This window comes from Colossoma macropomum, unplaced genomic scaffold (genome assembly GCF_904425465.1).
Source record: "Colossoma macropomum unplaced genomic scaffold, Colossoma_macropomum, whole genome shotgun sequence".
NCBI classification, from domain to species: Eukaryota; Metazoa; Chordata; class Actinopteri; order Characiformes; family Serrasalmidae; genus Colossoma; species Colossoma macropomum.
In genome coordinates this window covers 293,104-311,777 of record NW_023494894.1, presented here as the reverse complement: position 1 = coordinate 311,777, position 18,674 = coordinate 293,104, and the positions used below count along the sequence as shown (strand labels likewise).

Here is an 18,674-nt window from a genome sequence, read left to right as displayed (position 1 = left end):
GTTTTTTTAAATGATTAACTCTTCTTTTCTTATCATAATTATGTGGACTGGCATTTGTGTCAGTTGTGTTACTATAGCGCCTAGTTCACATTTTTCTGTTGAAAATGGGATGGCGGTATATCCAAAAAAATGGTATATCAAAAAAAAAGATTCATGGGGCGCTGCATAGCAGCATAGTTTCACAAGTCACAAATAAGCTTAAACCTAATTAGTGGCGTCTCTACATTAGGGGCCAGCATTAGTCTAACCAAGTGAGCAGTTAAAAAACAATCTGTGCTTTCAATAACCAGCTGTGGGGCACAATTACAATGGCCCTATGCTGAGTGCAGCCAATAAAAAATAATAAATTTACATACGTCCAGATGTTTAGTAAACATTTTGGGAACCAGGATTTAAAGGTATGTTTACAGTTCACTTCTTTCTGTTTTTATTTGCGTTTCTCATACTGTCTCAACTTTTTTGAAGCCAAACTGCTAATTTAAAATACACAAAAAATAAGAACTGGTGAAGGAATTATTTGTTACTCTTATGTTACCTTTTATTTGGAACCAATCAATTGTTTTGGTTTTGACTAATGCACAATGGTGGACAAAGTACTGAAAATTTCTACTTGAGTAAAAGTATTGTTACTGTAGTGATAAATAGTCAGACGTTGAACTTCTGAACAATTTTTCTCAGCCAGGGGGCACGGTGCTTCTGCCCCCCTGGAGCCTCGCCCTCATGGTACTTAATCCGTGCTAGCAGCGCGTGCTGGCCGAATTCAAAACACAGTAAAGCTCGCGTTGGCTTAGCCTGCCACTCAGTGTGAGCTGGAGGCTAAAACAGAGCTGCCTGTAGATTCAGAATATACAATGACTCCTTATCCAACCTCACCTGAGCAGCTCGGTGTAGGCTCAGGCCATCGGGGGTTGCAGCTCTGGTCTCACCTTGAGCTTGGTGGTGGGGAGAGCTAAGCATTCTGAGGCCAGCAAACAAGCACGGCAATGGCGCCTGCCACTCAGGTTCAACGCTTGATATGCCTGCAACCAAAGCCCTGAAAACGAGTAAGTTTGTCTTGCATACGGCCCCTATGGATACCTTCTGTTTCCTCTGGGGAGGATTTTGCCAAATTAGCAGCAGCGTTTCACTCAAGCTTGGTGGAACTGGCACTGGCATCCATGGTTGATGCCTCTTCCCATGGCTTTGCTTCAATGTCGAAGTTGGATACTTATGTCGCTTCTACAGTAGTGTTGCCAGATGAAGCGCTGCCTCAGTGCGAAATGCAGACACATGGATGAGCTCTTTTCCAGGGCACACAATACTACTACCAGGATGGCCAGAATTATTAACTCTCTCTCCCTTTTGCTCTTGGCCCTGCATTCTTCACTGCAAGGCCATAACACTGACAAAGTGACCAACCAACTCTTAAATGCTGCCCTACAGTCAGTTGGCTCGAGGTCATGGCAGAATGGTGGCAGAATTTGGTTCATGGCCACTGCCAAGTGTGGCTGGCGCAGTCTACCTTTCCAGATGCTGGCGCAAGTGCTGCACCATTTTCACCACACAGAAACTTCCACTTCCATGTGTGACATCCACAACCGGAGTTTCTCCACCTATGGCTGTGGCCCTTAGGCCAGCTTAGATCTGTCATGCGAAATGTGATTTGGATGCTAGAGCTCCTTCACCTCGTGCCTTTATGGAAGGATAATTGACAGATGTTTGTGGGCTAGTGCTTAAAAAAAAACAAAAAACAAAAAAAAAACAAATGCGATGCTTCATTTGAACCCTTGGTGCAAGTGGGTTCAAGTGGCTGTCACTGAAACACTTTTTGTCCAGATGATACAAATGTGACAATGAGGCTGGACCAACCTTTCCTGCTGAAAGTTTTAGTCCTGGGTTTATTAACCAGTCCATCATCCTGGAAGCATACACTGACCAGTCAGACCCCAGGGGACAGCTCTGTGTCCTCTCAGGGCACTGCTATTGCAAAGGTACAAAAGACAGACCAGCTATTTATATGCTTTCCAGAAGAAATGGGGCTCGCTGCTCCTAACGCAGTGTCTTTCATTTTGGTTGGTGTTGGTGACTGAGCTCACTCCGTCAAGGGAGTACCCACAAACTGGCCTGCCTTGAAAGGTGTTACTATCATTGACATCTGGGTGGCAACCACATGGTCTACACCCTGAACTTTTTCTCGATTCTGTAATGTCAATATGGCAATGATGTGAGACCTAATGCTGGCTGTCCTGTCCCACATCATGGGCTACATCTTATGCACTCTTCATGATGGCATGGGCACAGGTCAGCCCAGGTGGTCAGGAGATATAAAACATAATGCTAATTATGATTTCATTATGGTTATATGAGTAGTGGATGGTCACTCAGAGTGAGCGAGAAGATCCAGGTCCCTGAGGAAGTTTGCAGAAAGTCATGTGATTATATAACCTCGATGACATCACGAGCAGGGATCACAGGGTGACTCATTTGGTATGCATCCTGTCAATCTGAAGCTGTCTACACAGGGAAATATTCACTCTGTAAATACCGCCCCTAGCAGTTGTCCACTACTCACATAACCACGTATATTAAAACACTTGAGATTCGTCAGGAGAAAAAAAAAAAAATTAAATTCAATTGTGTGTTATTCTGATAAAAATAAATTGAAATGCGCAGTTATTTCATTCACCCTCTTCTTTGACTATTGTATACTATTGAGTGTTGAATGGACTTATTTGAGACGTGTGCTTAAAGGAAATACATGTGCCTTATAAGGCCGCTCTGGATTTCTAACATTTACGATAAAAAATACTTTGATCTGTGAAAAAATGCACTGTTTTTAATGTGTTTAAATGGGAGATTAATCCTTACTTTAAAGCCCATTTTATTGATAAATATTTCACTTATCTGTGAGAAAATGTGCAGCTTATTTAGTGGAATTGGGTCACTTCCTCTAAAATATGCATATTAAATTGAGCAACTTACTTGACCACTGACTGCTGATAAACTCAGCATACCAGTGTAAAGTGTGACTGAACTCACCTATGTTTGTGTTTTTGTGTGTGTAGAATCTCGTCCCCTCTCCATTCCAATGAAGGTCATGCAGTCGTCTACTGAGTGCTCAGTGTCTTCAGAGGAGCGGATGAAAGAATTGATTGTCCGCTCCTGGGATGCTGTCAAACGCCTCACGCTGCAGGTAAACTATCCAACACCACCTTACCATATACACAGACTACCCAGCACAGTGTTACCCTACAGTGTACACTAACGCAGCCTACTCACCACCATACTACCCAATAAAGACTTACCCAGCACTGTTCCAAGCAGTCTTACCAGTCTGTGTCTTAAACAGCACACCAATACTGTTGCGACCCAAAAACAGTCTTACCTAACACTGTGTAGTACCAAGCACAAAACACTGCTAAACACAGCCTTAACTAACACCACACACTACTGTAACCTGTTATGTTACACTTGTTACACTCATGCCTTTAACTGCAGTATTGGTCACTCTAATCTTCAGTACAGCAGGCCGCATCTCTGATTCTTTCTGCTGCTCTTTGCATCTCTGATTGGATTCATTGTGTGATCCATTACTTAATCTTCATTTTTTCTCTAAAAATGAGCAACAGTCCAAGTGCTACACACACAAATGAATATAGACTCAAACTAATAAACCTCTAAACTGCTCTACTCACACTTTACTGAAGCAGTTGGTAATGATAGGAGTACTGTGGGATGCTGTGTGTGTGTGTGTGTGTGTGTGTGTGTGTGTGTGTGTGTGTGTGTGTGAGAGAAAGAGAGAGCGAGAGAGAACAACTTGATGAGGCAGCTGGTAGATCTCTAAGCTGAGTGTCCAATAAATGCTGTAATTGATAAAGCCACAGATGAGCCTCATCTGATGTATAAGAATTTTTCCATTGTTCACCTGAGGGAATGTGAGAATTTATTATTCCACTGTCCATTCAGTGCTATTTAGTTTTTCAACAACGTCAGCTAAAAATGACCAGCAAATATTAGCTGGCTTGGTACGCCAATGATGGATCACACCGCCTTACTGCTATCACTCCTACCACATCCATGTCAGAGTATATCACAGTATTCAAATGGAAGCTAGCAGACGTCTGGGTTTCTCTATTCTGTCATAGTAGTTTGAGAGATGAAAGAACCGCAATATATCTGACGCTCACTGTGTAAAAGCATTACCTGCAATGTGAATCTCTTGCACCAGACAGAGTCCTCCTTTTAGGTACATTGAAACTGAAATGTGTCTTTTTGTCTTGTGTGATCTATATTAACATCAAATCGCCTGTGCGAATGACGAAGCGCTGCTTCAAGTTAGCCAGCTGCTAAAAAGAGCTAGCCTGGGAAGCTAGCGTTCTCCCACTCACCAGTACCACAGACGCAATTTAACGGTGCTAAAACTTGTTAGGATGTTAGGATAGAAGTGAGTTTGCTGTAAGCCAGTACAGTTATGCCGTATAACATGTATGTATGTATATATATATATGTATGTATGTGTATATATATATATATACACCACAGTGATGTCATCTGCAAACTTCAGGATCTTCACAGCTGGTTCTTTAGAGACACAGTCATTGGTGTAAAGACTGAAGACAAGGGGTGAGAGCACACAACCTTGTAGTACATCAGTACTGAGGGTCCGGGGACTGATGTGTTTTTCCTCCTATTAGTCAGGAAGTCCATAATCAACCAGCAGATAGGATCTGGCACAGCTGGTACAGTATGACCTGCTGCAGCCCTGGCACTATGGTGTGTCCACAAAACAGAACTCTAGCGTAGGTTCCCGGACTGTCAAGTAGGGCTGGGTGATATTGCAAAAAAAGTAAAATCTCGATTATTTTCACATTTATTTTATTTATTTATTTTTTGGTTCATGCATAATGCCATTGGGAAAAGACAATTTTTGCACTTTAAAAGACTGCAAGTGCAGAAGTGCAAAAGTAGTAACAGCACCACCTATAATTATTAAATTGTGCAAATAGTGGTTACTTTTAAATATCCTTTCAAGGGACTCAAACTGTGTAAGCACAACAAAATTTATAACAAAAAAAATAGAACCATCTTAATTAGTAATACTCTTTTAAGAATAGCAAGCAGCTTCCTTAAAGCTCACAAGCAACCCTCACTTAAAACAGTGTGCAAGCATGACCTCCTTACATTAAGAAAAGTGCAAAGCACAAAGTTCTTTACAGGTTTCTTGAAAGGAACACAAGCCTATCTACTGTTTCAGGCTTGAGAGATGCCCTCTGACAGGTAAAGGCCTCAGCAGCGTTCTTGCGAAGAAGAAGTTCGCCTGGCTTCAGCGAACAATGTGACGTAATTGCGGAGAAAACGAACAACCGCAAACGTCGTGTCACGCACATAGCAGCTGGGTGAACTCCGCGAACGAAGACGCTACGCGACAGAGCCTCTGATTGGTCAGTAAAAAAAGGCGTGCCAGTTGGCTTTTTATTCATCAGCTTCTTGTTTGAATTTCCCTGTTCCACCTTAAATGGTGGCGGTATTCGGAACTCAAACGTCGGCATAGTTAGAACTGTGAAAGAATCGTTTTCCGGCAGTCATAAAACTTATCATAAAATGTCACAGCATCACATGGAGCATCTGCGACAGGAAACACGAAACCGCAGAAAGTATGCAAGCTTATAAGCTCGCGAAGGCGCTTTCGGCTTCGCACAACCCTCCAGAATTTCGTTTCACAAGAAGTGTTGAGGCCTCAACAACGTTCCCAGCTGTACTGAATACTCGGTCATTTTCATCACGTTGTTTCACTCATTGCTCCCATTCCACTGGGTGTTTGTGTCGTAAGTGCAGGAACAGGTTCGTCGTACTGCTACATTTGGTTGCAACTGTCTTTCGACACAACTTACACTTTACATGAATTTGTTCAACATCTGACTTTTTAAATCAGTTCCATACCACTGAACTGATGTTTCCACCTTTCTCTGGTACGAGATCCTTGGCGAAGAGCCGCCGCCTCCATCTTGGAGTGTTTGTGTATACCGCGCACACAGACCTGTGAGAAGCGCCGTTTTTTTATTTAAGATGCGTTTTTCGTACGTCTTGATAATTCAAATAGTTTTGTTGGTATTTTAATTAAAGTACAAGCAATGTAAACATGTACAAACTCGATTGTCACATTTCTAACATCGCGTGAAAACGTTAATTCTAATTAACCGAATTAATCGTGAAAATCGCCCAGCACTACTGTCAAGATGCTGTAGCATGAAGTGCAGGGCCAAGCTGACTGAGTTGTTGACAGACTGGTTAGCTCTGTACACAAACTGCAAGGGATCCAGTAGAAGGTTTGTAATGGCCTTTAGATGAGTTAGGACTCGGATTACAGAGGACTACAGAGGTCATGGCTACTGACCTGTAGTTCTTTAGTCCAGTAGTGTTTGTTTATTTGGGGTCTGGAATTATGGTAGATGTTTTGAAGCATGGGGGGACAGAGCGAAGTCACAATGATTTGTTAAAAATGTTGATTGTAAAAATTAGTGTTAGTTGGTCATGGCAGTGCTTTAGAGTGAATGGAGATACTCCATCTAGCCCTGGAGTTTTTCTCAACTTCTGTCCTGAAAAGCCTGTTAATGTCCTGTTCATTGATTGTGAGATGAGCCAGGGTGTGGGACTGGCGAGAAAGTCTGAATTCAAAGCAGCCTTGTAGCTTTTTAATGTCTCCACTGATCCACACCTTCACTGTTGTGATGACAGGCTTGTTAGTTTTGAGATTCTGCCTGTATGTTGGAATGAGATGAGCAAGACTGTGGGTAAAATGACTGAGAGCTGTGCTCATGATGGTGCGAGAACAGTGGTGTAACAATGATCCAAAATCTTCCCCTCTCTTGTGGTATAAGTTCCATGCGGTCTGGGCATTTCTTTTGTTAGATTTGCACTGTTACATCGTCCTAGAATAATGAGCAGTAATTCCAGATTCATTCCTCTACTTTCTTTATCTGATCGGCCAGCAGTTTCTGCGCGTTGCTCATGTGCACCTTCTGCGGAATGTAAACAGCAACCAAAGTGAAAGAAGACAACTCTCTGGGAGAGTAAAACGGTTTACAGTTGATGAAAAGCGCCACTAGATGAGGAGTGAATGATTTTAACAGTACAGTGATGTCTGTGGTCCCTTGGTTTTGCTGGTAATCTCTGCGTCTCTGTCCGTTCTGTTCAACTGCCCAAGTTGACGGACGATAGATGACATTAACAAACAAAAACGAGCATAAAACGTACAAGGCTGTCTCCTTGGCTGCCATCCTTTGCGCCATCTTGAAACCAATGTCCAAGACCAATGTCTTGATGTCTTGAAACCTATTAAGACAGGTGTGGCTTCGGACACAAATAACATAGTAACATAGGCAATCTTTTATGGTTTTAAAAAAATGATATTAATCAGGAAGTTATCTTGGGGCCTAGTTACAGTCGCTAAGTTAACACATTTTAGACAATCCTCTTTTCTCCTACTTCAGAATAAAGAGTAATGGGTACAGTATTTTAATGGAAAGAAAAATAGTAAAGTGAAAGTAAAAGTCTTGAAGGCAATACTTCAATAAAGTACAAATACTTTATTTGTTAAAAAAAAAACAAAAAAAAAAAACATTTGTTTGCCATTGGTACTTGGTATGTAAGTAGTGATGTTTAGCTATTACTGATCTGTGTAGGGTTAGTGGTGTTTAAGGTGAGCCGTGTTTGGTCAACGTGAGATAACTATATGTTGTTTGAGTAGAGTTAGTTACCTTTACCTGTGAGTGGTCTCTGTAGGTATAACTGTTGACTGACTGTCTGGTCGCAGGGATATGGTATGCCTTGTAGAGATTGCTAGACCACAGTCTTGGAGACTAGCTACGCTCATCCCTCTTTCTTTTCCTGTTTCTCTCCGTAGGATGGTTCTGCCATTTTTGTCTCTGTGGGTTCTAATCAGAGCTGAGTGAGAGGTGATTCTATTTCAGGAATTTTGCAATAATTCCTTCTATTTAACACATGAATGTGTTCGACCTTGGCGGAGCAGCACGTTGCTACCAAAACTGAAATGGGATCTCCTGCAACAGAGAGGCCATTGCCATGGAAAAATGAAGTAACACCAACCGGTGCAGCTGCCATGCATTAATGAGGAGGATATTTTCTCTCTGTGCTGTTTTTTTTCTGGGAGAGATGGTTTGTGTTTGGTGTGGCTCATAGGGAGCAGGCCAGATGGTTTCCATGAACAGGATCTGACCCCCGGGCTGGAGCGCCTCTCTCACACTCATTACTTCACCCTCTGTTCCTCCTCATCTCTTCCTCTTCCCATTTTAACCCCCTCTGGACACCCCGCACTGTCTCTCCCCCTGTCTGTCAGATCTTGGAATGATTTTTGATTCTGGTTTTGCTTTCGTAAATTGGGCCTGTATACTGGAACAGCTGCATGAATGTACCTCGTCCTCCACATTGTCCTCAGAAGAGCCTGTTATTCTCTAGCTCAAGAGCTGTGATAGCTCTTGAGCTTGAGATAGGATGCTGGGCCTGACCTACTTCTCCGAAGAAGCATTTATTTAGTTATTGTTTAGTTTATATAGTTATATAAAAATTAGTTTTGCATGTTTTATGTAATTTGCTCTCCATTATGAGAACAGTAGCATGCTGCTGCCAGAAGCTGCACTAAAGTGTGTGAGTAATATGGGTGCTCTGTAACAGTGTGTACTGTGGGGAAGTCTTGGGAAATGGCAGCATTATGTTTGTAAAGATTGTGAGTTTCCTGTCCCTGTGTACAGCGGTGAATAGAGAGCAGGTTTGAAAAGAGCACAGAGTGAGTGTTCCAGTCTTCATTCTAGACTTAATCTGCCTTTTTTCTTTATAGGAATCAATGTCAATTCGCTAAAGCCTATTCACATTCTTTACTGCTTTCAGCAGGAACGTCTCTGTTAGCGCCTGATCTAAATCAAAGTACTGACTGTGAATCTGTCATTAGCTATTTTATGAGTTAGGGGTGGTGCCCTTTCTACCTCATTCTGTACAAGATCTCAATGATCTCACTCAGCCCTGGGTCTGACCCGATGCCCATTGCCTCTAGCCTTCTCTGTAATGCATATTCACTTGGTACTAAGAGTACCAACACATGACATGTATCACATGGATGACTTGGCTATAAATGCATAAAAGACAGCACAATTGATCTGCTTTCCGTAAGGAAGCATTGGAGTGTGCTCCAACCCTGTGTGTGTTGCCCACACTAAGATTACTGTCGCCTCAATTCTACTGTGAAGTTGTGTTGAACTTAGACACAAATACTGGTCTCCTGGTGGCTGCAGTGGACTGCCTGGATTTATTCCCTGAACTTTATCTACTGTACACTATTGTGTCTGTCATAGGCTATATGTTTAGAGGCCGCACCAGCTCTGTTAAAATTAATCCATGGCGTTTCAGCGTCCTCCCATTCTCACACCTGTACTCGGTGGCCACTGGCACCTAAAAGAGGAGTGACCTTGGATCAACAAACACAGCGATCAAAGCATGAATGAAGCAGTGGCAGCAGAGCTAATGGGCCGACCTGCACAAACAAACCAAGTCAGCACTGCCCTGCAGGGTTTATTTTCCCTCATTGCCACCTTAGCCGCCAAGGCCATTCACACTCATCAGCTTCTGTAAGCAGTTAGGACTGTGCGTGTGTTGGGGGTGGGGGTTGTGGATGGGGGTGGGTACTAGAACAGGGGTAGCAAAATAGACATTGTTGAATGATATTTCTTCTGTATTACCGTTTGGGAGTGTCTTGTCCCTCCTTTGCTTTTTTTCTTAAACAGCAAGGCAGCTGTTCTGATATTTCTTTGTTGTGTTATATTATTTAATTGTTATGTGATGTATTTGCATTAAGGAGGTTTGAGCCAGTGGGCTAAGCGGGTTGATGTTTTTCTTTCATGTCTTACTTGGGTGTAGAGCTGGGCGATATGGCCAAAAATGTTATCACGACAAACAAAATTCATATCATTCGATATCGATACATACCACGATAAATGTCAAATCATTATTTCTTTCAAGTTTGAAGACTGATTTTTGCTCCTGGGTGGTTAATTGCTGTTTTAAACTACCCTTAATGGTCGGAACATGACAAACACTCGCCAAACAGTGGAACATTTCACAAATCTATCATGGGAGAGTGGGAGAAAGTGTCTGGTGAGCTGTTTTTACCAGCTGGAAAAGCATGGCTATTTTGTAATAGTCATAATTTAAGAAAGAAAACAGATTATTTTTAGCTGGTGACGAGTGCTCGGCTACGCCGCTACATATGACAGTATCACAGTATTCAGACACCAGCTAGCGACGACTGGATTTCTCTATACTATTGTAGTAGTTTAAGTGGTGAACTGCAAAATATCTAACACCAGACAAACAGAGTCCTCTTTTTAGGTACGTTTAAACTGAAAGCGGTGCTTTTGTGTCGTGTTTGATCTACAGTATCATCAATTCTCCGTGTTGTGGAGTGACGGAGCGCTGCTTCAAGTTAGCCAGCTGCTAAAAACAGCTAGCCTGGAAAGATAGCGCTCTCCCGCTCTCCAATGCCTCACAGCTTCCTCAGTTTACTTTTGTATAAATCAGGGCTGTAATTTACATGAACCCACTTCTTTCTTTCACTTTCGTTGCTTTGGAATGCACTAATACTTAAATATGACTGTCCGAGCGCTGTAACAGTGCTTTAGTTGTGAGGATTGTGATTGTGATTTAACGCTGCTAAAGCTTGTTAGGATCTTAGGAAAGAGGTGAGTTCGTTGTAGGACAGTATAGTTACACCACTGACCTCGTCGCTCACACTCGGTCACAGGACAACAGATCGCCGGTCGCTCCACTCAAACAGGGAATGTATAACTCCGCGTTTCAGCCGTTGCTAAAGACTCATCTTACTCGTGGCCCCCTCCCTCTCTAATCATGTAGAAAAACTCGGAAGTGCACTCCTCTCGCTAGAACGTGGAAGTGTGCGAATGGTGTATTATATCGAACATTTATTGAACATGTCGTATCGCTCTATCGAGGAAAAGTTATATCGCGATAATTATCATTATCGTTTTATCGCCCAGCCCTTCTTGGGTGTATGTCTCAAAACCTCGCAGAGTTGGAGCACATTATTTCTCCTCTCCCTTTGTTTTGCCTCCTTTATCATGGTGGGTGGCCTGTTAAGTGCCAGAGTGTTGTGAGTTGATGTGGAAGAGGATAGAGCCTTATTTGTCGAGGCAGTCTTCAGTGGTTTCATTGCTGAGCAGGAAGCTTTTGATAGGCGGGTGATGCGATTGTGTAACCACAGCCACGTGTTCTGTCCACAGTGGACCTCCTTCGCCCTGCCTCAGAGCTATGATGGATTAACAAGAGAACTGAGAGGGTATTTCTCACCTCTTCTTCCCTGCAGCAGCAGGGACGCACAACAACAAAACATCACAGAGACACATGTACAGACACACATAGCACAGTAGAATCACTGTCTCCAACTGTCAGTCCTGTTCGCTGAAGACTGCCAGCACAGTTGCACCTCCAAACATGACCCCTCCAACATCATGGTCTTCACTGAGCTGCTAGATTACCTAACACTTTCACAAATGCATGTTTCTCTGTGTGAAACAAAGCTTGAAATAATACTAATTGCAGTTTGATTGCACATTGGTCAGATTAGTTTTTTGTGTAATTGTAGCTCACTTAAGAGCCATGTCATGTCAGGCTTGAGGCAGGTTTTTCCCAGCTCTGCACTTAATTACTTTAACTTACCTATGTTGGTACCAGCAGACTCTTTGCAACTTCTCTGCTGCTGCTAGTTAAAGGCAAGTAGCATGTAAACCAGCAAGTGGGTTTCTAAACGCTCACTCTTCCCTCTACAGCCTGCCAATTCATGGACGGAGAGTGCAGGTGAATAGCAAGCAGCTCTATTTAGTGTGGCCACAGGGCCATGGTCTTGTGGTCAAAGAGAACTACTCATAAAACTCATAGAACTACTCATCAGCCTCCACCCAGCTGTTCTGCTTCATAGCCTATGGGATGATAACCTTCAGAATGCAGATTGTGGCTACAAACTAAGATTGTGGCAACGAAAAAGATTATTCCTCATATCTATGCACATACACTCAAACATACACACAAAATGAGCTGGCCATCACCACTCAATGAGCTAATTGTGTTAGGTATGAGGAGTGTGTGAGGGTGTGGGTTTGGAACTGGGGATGCCTGCGCAAACAGTACACACTAGCAGCTGGAACCTCTACTGCACAGTCCCAGACACATGATTTTACCCTTAGGACACACATACATGTGACCTTTCAGCAGCAGCATGAGACGCACACAGACTCAAAGACACATACAGTGCAAAATACAAACTCATGCATGAATTTACCATAACTGTAGCTGCAGTGGCTCCAAAGAGGTTGGACTCCCGGACTCCCAGACTACCAGGCTGCAAGTGGCACCTCTTTCAGCAGACTCTCCTCCAAGGGTCCAGCCCTGGCACACTGGAAGAACATTCCTGAGAGAAATCTCTTTCCTTCAGAAGTTGTTAGCAACATGTTAAGGTTCAGGTAATCCAGGGCATGTTTATTCATGTGGCTTTACTGGGGGCCAAGCTCTACTTCTCTTGTTTCACCTCCTCCACTTCGCTTCTTGACCAGTTCTATGAGCATACATAAAGGAGGTGTGTGTATGTGTGTTTGGATCTGTAAAGGAGAAAGAGGGCAGATGTTGTCAGTTTCTCCTTTTTGCTGAATCCCTGAAGGTCTCTGTTAGTTGTGCGGAGGCCTGATAGTGCTGGCTGATCAGTAGGGCTGTTTTAAGCATGTTGCACAGGGTCCTCACCACTCCCTCAGTACCAACTCTTCATTAGAGTGCACTATGTAAAACACTCCTTAACAAGTTCCAAAAACGTACTTTTCCATGAAAACATTTTAATTCAATTAAAATTAAAAATTGTGTGGGATTTGTTGAGTTAGAGTTTTTTCCCCTACTCTGTTGTAGATCTTGTGTAATGGGTCTTAACTACACACTACAGGACTGACTAAATGCACACACACCTCTCCCCTTCCACCGGGCTCACTGTGGCCCTGCTCATGGAAAAGAGTGGCAATCAGACTGTATTTAGGCAAAACCCAAAATGACTTATACTAAGGTTTCACATTTACAGTGAAGGTTGTATTCAGTGTGCCAGGGGGACATAATCAAAATATTACTTAAAGAGTATAACTTTCAAAGCTGTATTAAAACATGAAGTGCAGCTGTGGAACCCCATAGTGTGTGCTGAACATGACTGGAAGAAAATGCTGTCTCTGTGATATTAAGGACACAGTTGTTTGGTTGCCCTTGCTCTGTATTAGCAGGAAAAGCCACCAAGCCATACTTTTTATCCACTGAGAGTATATCACTTATTTTCATGACCTCATGAACATGAACTACAATTACAGACTGTAGTTCCTAAAAAGTGCTCGGTGAGTGTATATAATATTTATTAATAGTTATACATAATGGTCATATTATAATATTTCTCCTTCTTGCATTAACCTAAATAAATCTGTCTGTTAAATCTTCTTTTATTCATTTTTCATTTAAAGAGTCAGCTTAACCTGTTCTCTCTAGTCCTAGAGCTGCTTACACACATTTTCCGTATGCTCAGCGGTAACTCATCTTTGAAAATGTCATTGTCTGCTCGTAGTCCAACCTAACTCACAAACCTTGATCATCATCCTGAACCCTCTGCTCACACAAGCTGATGTCCTAGTGGCATGGATATTCACCTGGCCCTGAAAGCACTTTCCACCCTGAATCACTGCATGGTCATGCTCAAGCTGCTGGACACACACTGACCTGTCCTTTCTCACATACACATACACATTAACTGAAAGAGTAGTCATTGGTGGTTTTGGCAGAGCAGTGACTTTCACACAGATGGGAGATTCTGACCTCAGTAGTCATTCATGCTGTTCATCACTCCTTCTTATCCCCTTCCTGCCAGCACCCACCAACAACTCTTGACTCACTGTCCTTCAACCATGACCCTGCTCTCTATGTCTTTCTCTCTCCCTCTCTGTCCCTCTCTCTCTCTCTCTCTCTCTCTCTCTCTTTCTCTCTCTTTCTCTTTCTCTCTCTCTCTCTCTCTCTCTCTCACGCGCACTTTTACATGTCCCTTTTACATTTTGACGAATTGACGAATTCAGTTTTTAGTAGCACTGTCTGAGCAAAGAACTGAAGCCCCGCCTGAGGCTGTGCAGTAGTATTTCTATGAAATGTAAATCACAGTCACTGCACTGACATGTATTGCATTATCCTAGATTTACACCATGGTGATTGCACTTCTGTTCACAATGGAGTGACTCTGCAGTGCTCCTTGTGAGAGACGATGAGAACCTGCAGTACTCCTTTCTCTATAGGACAGACTGTCACACTAATTGTCTAAACTGCAGGTCCAAATCTTTTGCACCGTTAATGCCAGACAGAGATCAGATCAGCTGCATTCACAGCATACACGCTTATTGCTTAGTTGTGTTCGCTACTCAACTTTTGCATGCACAACTTACATATTTGTCTGTGGGTGCATTTGTTGGCTAAACAATTTGTGGGAGAATTTTGTACTTACATGTACCTCTCCTTCTAGATTTGGTCTTAAGCCTTTCTTGGTGAAACCATCATGTGATTGGAAGCATTCAACAAAACAAGACTTGTGTGTGGAGTATGTCCTCCAGTTGAGGACTAGTGGTATTTTTTATGTGGTGTGTGAAGGACACAAATGTTTTAATGCAGAACAGTGTAACATTATTCCTTACTGCAGGTGAGCTGTGCGTATATGTGTTTTAAAGGAAAAACTGCTTAGCTGCTCTGCAGAGACTGTATCATGTGTACATGTGTGGAGTACTTCAAAGTGATCTCTGAACATGGTGGTATGTAAATGTGCTCATGTTTCAGGTGGACCTTTGAATGCATACGCAAAGATGAAACAGCATTAGACAAGCGTGTAATGATATATCTCTCTTGCACACTTACGTACTTCACACAGCCTTCTAAATTTGACTGTTCAGTCCTGCGTGGTATATTCACATACTGTCACATATGATTGAGTTGAGAATTCAGAGTCCTCAAAACTTTTAAGTGAGGGATACAAACGCATGCACAGTGTCTTCCATATACAGTTAACTTTTTTGGGACTTTCTAAAGATCAAAAAAAGGTAAGGGAAAAAAGTCCTTGTAAGTATCACCTTTAATTGTAACTTTAGTCTAAAAATTTATAGTTATGACTTCCTGTTTTACTGGGGAATAAAAATGAGGTGCCAGAGAGGCCAAATTCCCATAGTCATAATTAAAGATTACAGAATAATCTTTAATAACATTTAATTAAATTGATCTTCATACACACAAAAGTAGCTACACATCTAAAAACACAAATGCACACTGTTAGGAAAATAATTAAGACATTTAAAAGAACTGGAACTGTAGTAAACCTACCTAGAAGAGGGACATTATATATTTATTATATATTTATTTTACCCTTTTTTAATGACCTTGTTTCCTTATTTCCTCTTTTCCCCTTCATATCTTCACCAAGGATAACAATAATTATGAAGCTGACTGTATGCTGTATTTTATACTATATACCATTAATAATTCTATTTGTGTGTCTCCTGTCATAGGTGGAGCTGCAGTCATGTTGTGTGTTTGTGCCTAATGACACTCTGCCATGCCCCAGCACCATAGTGTGTGGTGATATCCCAGGCACTGTGCGCAGCTGGTATCACAACCAAGCTTCAATGCCAGGGACTCTGGTGGTCTGCCTGCCCCAGATCAGTGTGCTCAGTGTTGGACATAGGCACATGGAGCCCTTGCAGGAAATCCCCTTTACCATACCTAGACCGGTCCTGGAGGAAGGTAAGCCATGTATAGCATTCACACACAGTTTGTGCAGCTAAGGATTTCACCATTTAGTAATATAACTGGTTCACAAATATCATATATACACTATATGGCCAAAAATATGTAGATACCTGACCATCACACCAATATAAGCTTATTGGACATCCCATTCCAAAACCATGGGAATTAGTAATGAGGTGCCCACCCTTTGGGGCTATAACAGCAAATTTTTTGGGAAGGCTTTCGGCAAGATTTTGGCATCTGCCTGTGGGAATTTAAGCCCGTAGGATATTCAGTGGTATTGAGGTCAGGGCTGCGTGCAGACCACTGGAGTTCCTCTGCACCAAACTTATCAAATCATGTCTTTGTGGTCCTCACTTTTTGCAGTAGGACACAGTCATGGAACAGAAAAGGGCCTTCCCCAAACAGTTACCACAAAGGTGGAAGCATATAATTGTCTAAAATATACGCTGTAACATTAACATTACCCTTCACTAGAACTAAGGAGCCGAACCCAAACTGTGAAAAACAAAAAATAGCCCCAGACCATTATCCCTTCTCCACCATCTTTACTATGCATTTCAGTAGGTAGCACTCTCCAGGCATCTGCCAAACCGAGATTTGTCCATCAGACTGACAGTTAGTGAAGCATGATTCATCATTCCAGAAAACATATTTCTATTGCTCAAGAGTCTGGTGGTGGATTAGGATTTCTTGAAAGAATTCTTTTTTGAATATACAAATAATTGTATAATAATATAATAATAAGAAGAGCTCAGGTCATGTTCAAGGATTAATTATTTAATAGTTCCATTCAAAAAACGAACCAAACTTTTTATTACTATTTATGTCAGTCTGCTTTTAGTATTTAATTCATTTATTTTGCTTTGTATCTCTGTTTTTGTTGTTTTTGTTTTGAAATTATTTTTTTTTTTAGTAAACACCAGCTGCCCTTTACATTGTCTGAAATAGTCATGATGAATGCATCAAAAGAAAAGGTTCAGTATTACTTGGGAAACAGTTTTTAGCTAAAGTTCCTTAATAATTTAGTAATGTTTTTCCCTCTCCTCAAAAAAGTGACCTTTATGGAGATAGAATTGCTTTGACAGCAACATTATATTTTAAATTAAAGAGCAAGGTAATGGCAACACAGCGTTGGGACTTTATCCTTCTGTTCTTCTGCGTTTCACTTTCGTGGCTGTTTAGCTGCATCCGTGTGTGTGCGTGTACATTTAAATGTGTTTGTACTACTTAATGACTCCTAAATCCAGACGTAGTGTGGAGCTCTCGTGCCATCTATGGCTTGGCCATAACACCCCCCCAACACGTACACACACACTGTATTTGACAGCAATGATATAACCGATGAAGAGAAGAGGGGCAGGAGGAAAACAGTGATGTCACAACAATGTTGTTAACACTGTAAAAGTGCATTTGCTTAGTAAGGCACACACTCTCATCCACTCTCTCTCTGGACATCAAACATTACTGCGCACACACACATTCAACACGCCATAGAGAGCACATAGATAGCTTACTGAATACACATTTTCATTAGCTATCCTAGACTCAAGGAACATACAGAACAACACAAAGACACACAAATGCACACTTTAATGGGCAGTAAGCAAGGTGGCAGGTCTTAGGCACTGGTAGATGGGGAGTCACAATAGGATTTTCTATCTGGAGCTGGGACTCTGAGGCATTCCATGATACCAATCTTACAATCATTGTCACGACTCATTTATGATCTGAACAGGCCACCTACAGTAACTTGTTTTGGAGGGTACAGAGTATAATTTTCTGGAGTGTAACTTCATATTGCTTTTCACAACAAGGTGAAGGTAGAGTATGTCTGAAGAAAGAAGCTGTTTTTCAATGGCCTGATCAGACAAGAAGACTTGCCTTCATCTTGAAGTAGACATGATGGATTGTCGTTAAACTTATTGCTTACTTTTTTTGATCTAAGAAGTTTTTTTTAATAAGTAAGTGTAACGATGGGGCAGCAAACATTTGATGGCGAAGGTTTAGTTCATACAAGATGCGATTACGATCTGAGACAATCTTAGTCAGTAAGAGATTAGCTATATTATCAATACTGATGCAAAATCTCAGTATTAAGAATATGACTTGGTAGGGCTGTAACGATTGTTTGATAATGTGATAATTACAAACAGTAAAGCCATCTGAATAACTCATAACTTGGTTTTATCAACGCGATGGAAAGCAAACTTATGTATCAAGCTAAATGCTAGCTAGTCTGCAGTAGCAAGCAGCTCTGCTTAGCAAGGAGGTTTTCACTTGAAGGTTCTGATTGGCCATTTTGCATGTCCTGTCAAAGTAGGATTTTTTTTCCAGCCTTCCTCCACAGAAATTTCCTCTTATTTTTTTTTAAAGTGATTTCAGTTGCATTTATTTCAGAAAATAAATGACTGGGCCTACCACCTAGCTGCCTGGAGCAGTGAGAAACGTATTGGGATTGCAGTTCGTATTATAGCACAGTCGAGTTTATTGTGCTTTGGGAGAAAGCAGTGTTTAAATGGTTTTAAATCCTTCATCATGTAGAATCCAAAATGTTGTTAAACAAAGAGCTCCCCCTCCCAAGCAGAGACCAGAATTGACCAAGAATTTGTTTTTGTTTTAATACATTGTTAAAAAGACACAATTTCCTCTGCTGTCCTGCACCACATGTTCAAACAGCCTCAGTGACCTTTTCAGTATTGCCAGATTAGGTCAGTATTTTCTGTTGTTGTTTCTCTTTATTTTGTAGTACAAAAGCAAAATAACGGACTGTTGTAGTATAAAAATAACAGTAATAAAAATCTCTTTAGTGAAACAGA

At 41.7% G+C, this 18,674-nt stretch overlaps 1 protein-coding gene across 8 annotated transcripts in view; it reads left to right on the top strand.

The window, feature by feature from the left end:
• LOC118800430 (vacuolar protein sorting-associated protein 13B-like) overlaps nt 1-18,674 on the top strand; it is a 402,625-nt gene that overhangs the window by 134,251 nt on the left and 249,700 nt on the right. For all 8 annotated transcript variants that reach the window (XR_005006236.1, XM_036560640.1, XM_036560641.1 and 5 more), the window contains exons 22-23: nt 3,045-3,172; nt 15,615-15,849. Coding sequence is in view for 7 of the 8 variants with exons in the window: in XM_036560640.1 (XP_036416533.1) it covers nt 3,045-3,172; nt 15,615-15,849 (363 nt within the window). In the remaining variant the exon portion in view is untranslated. The remainder of the gene's footprint in view (nt 1-3,044; nt 3,173-15,614; nt 15,850-18,674) is intronic.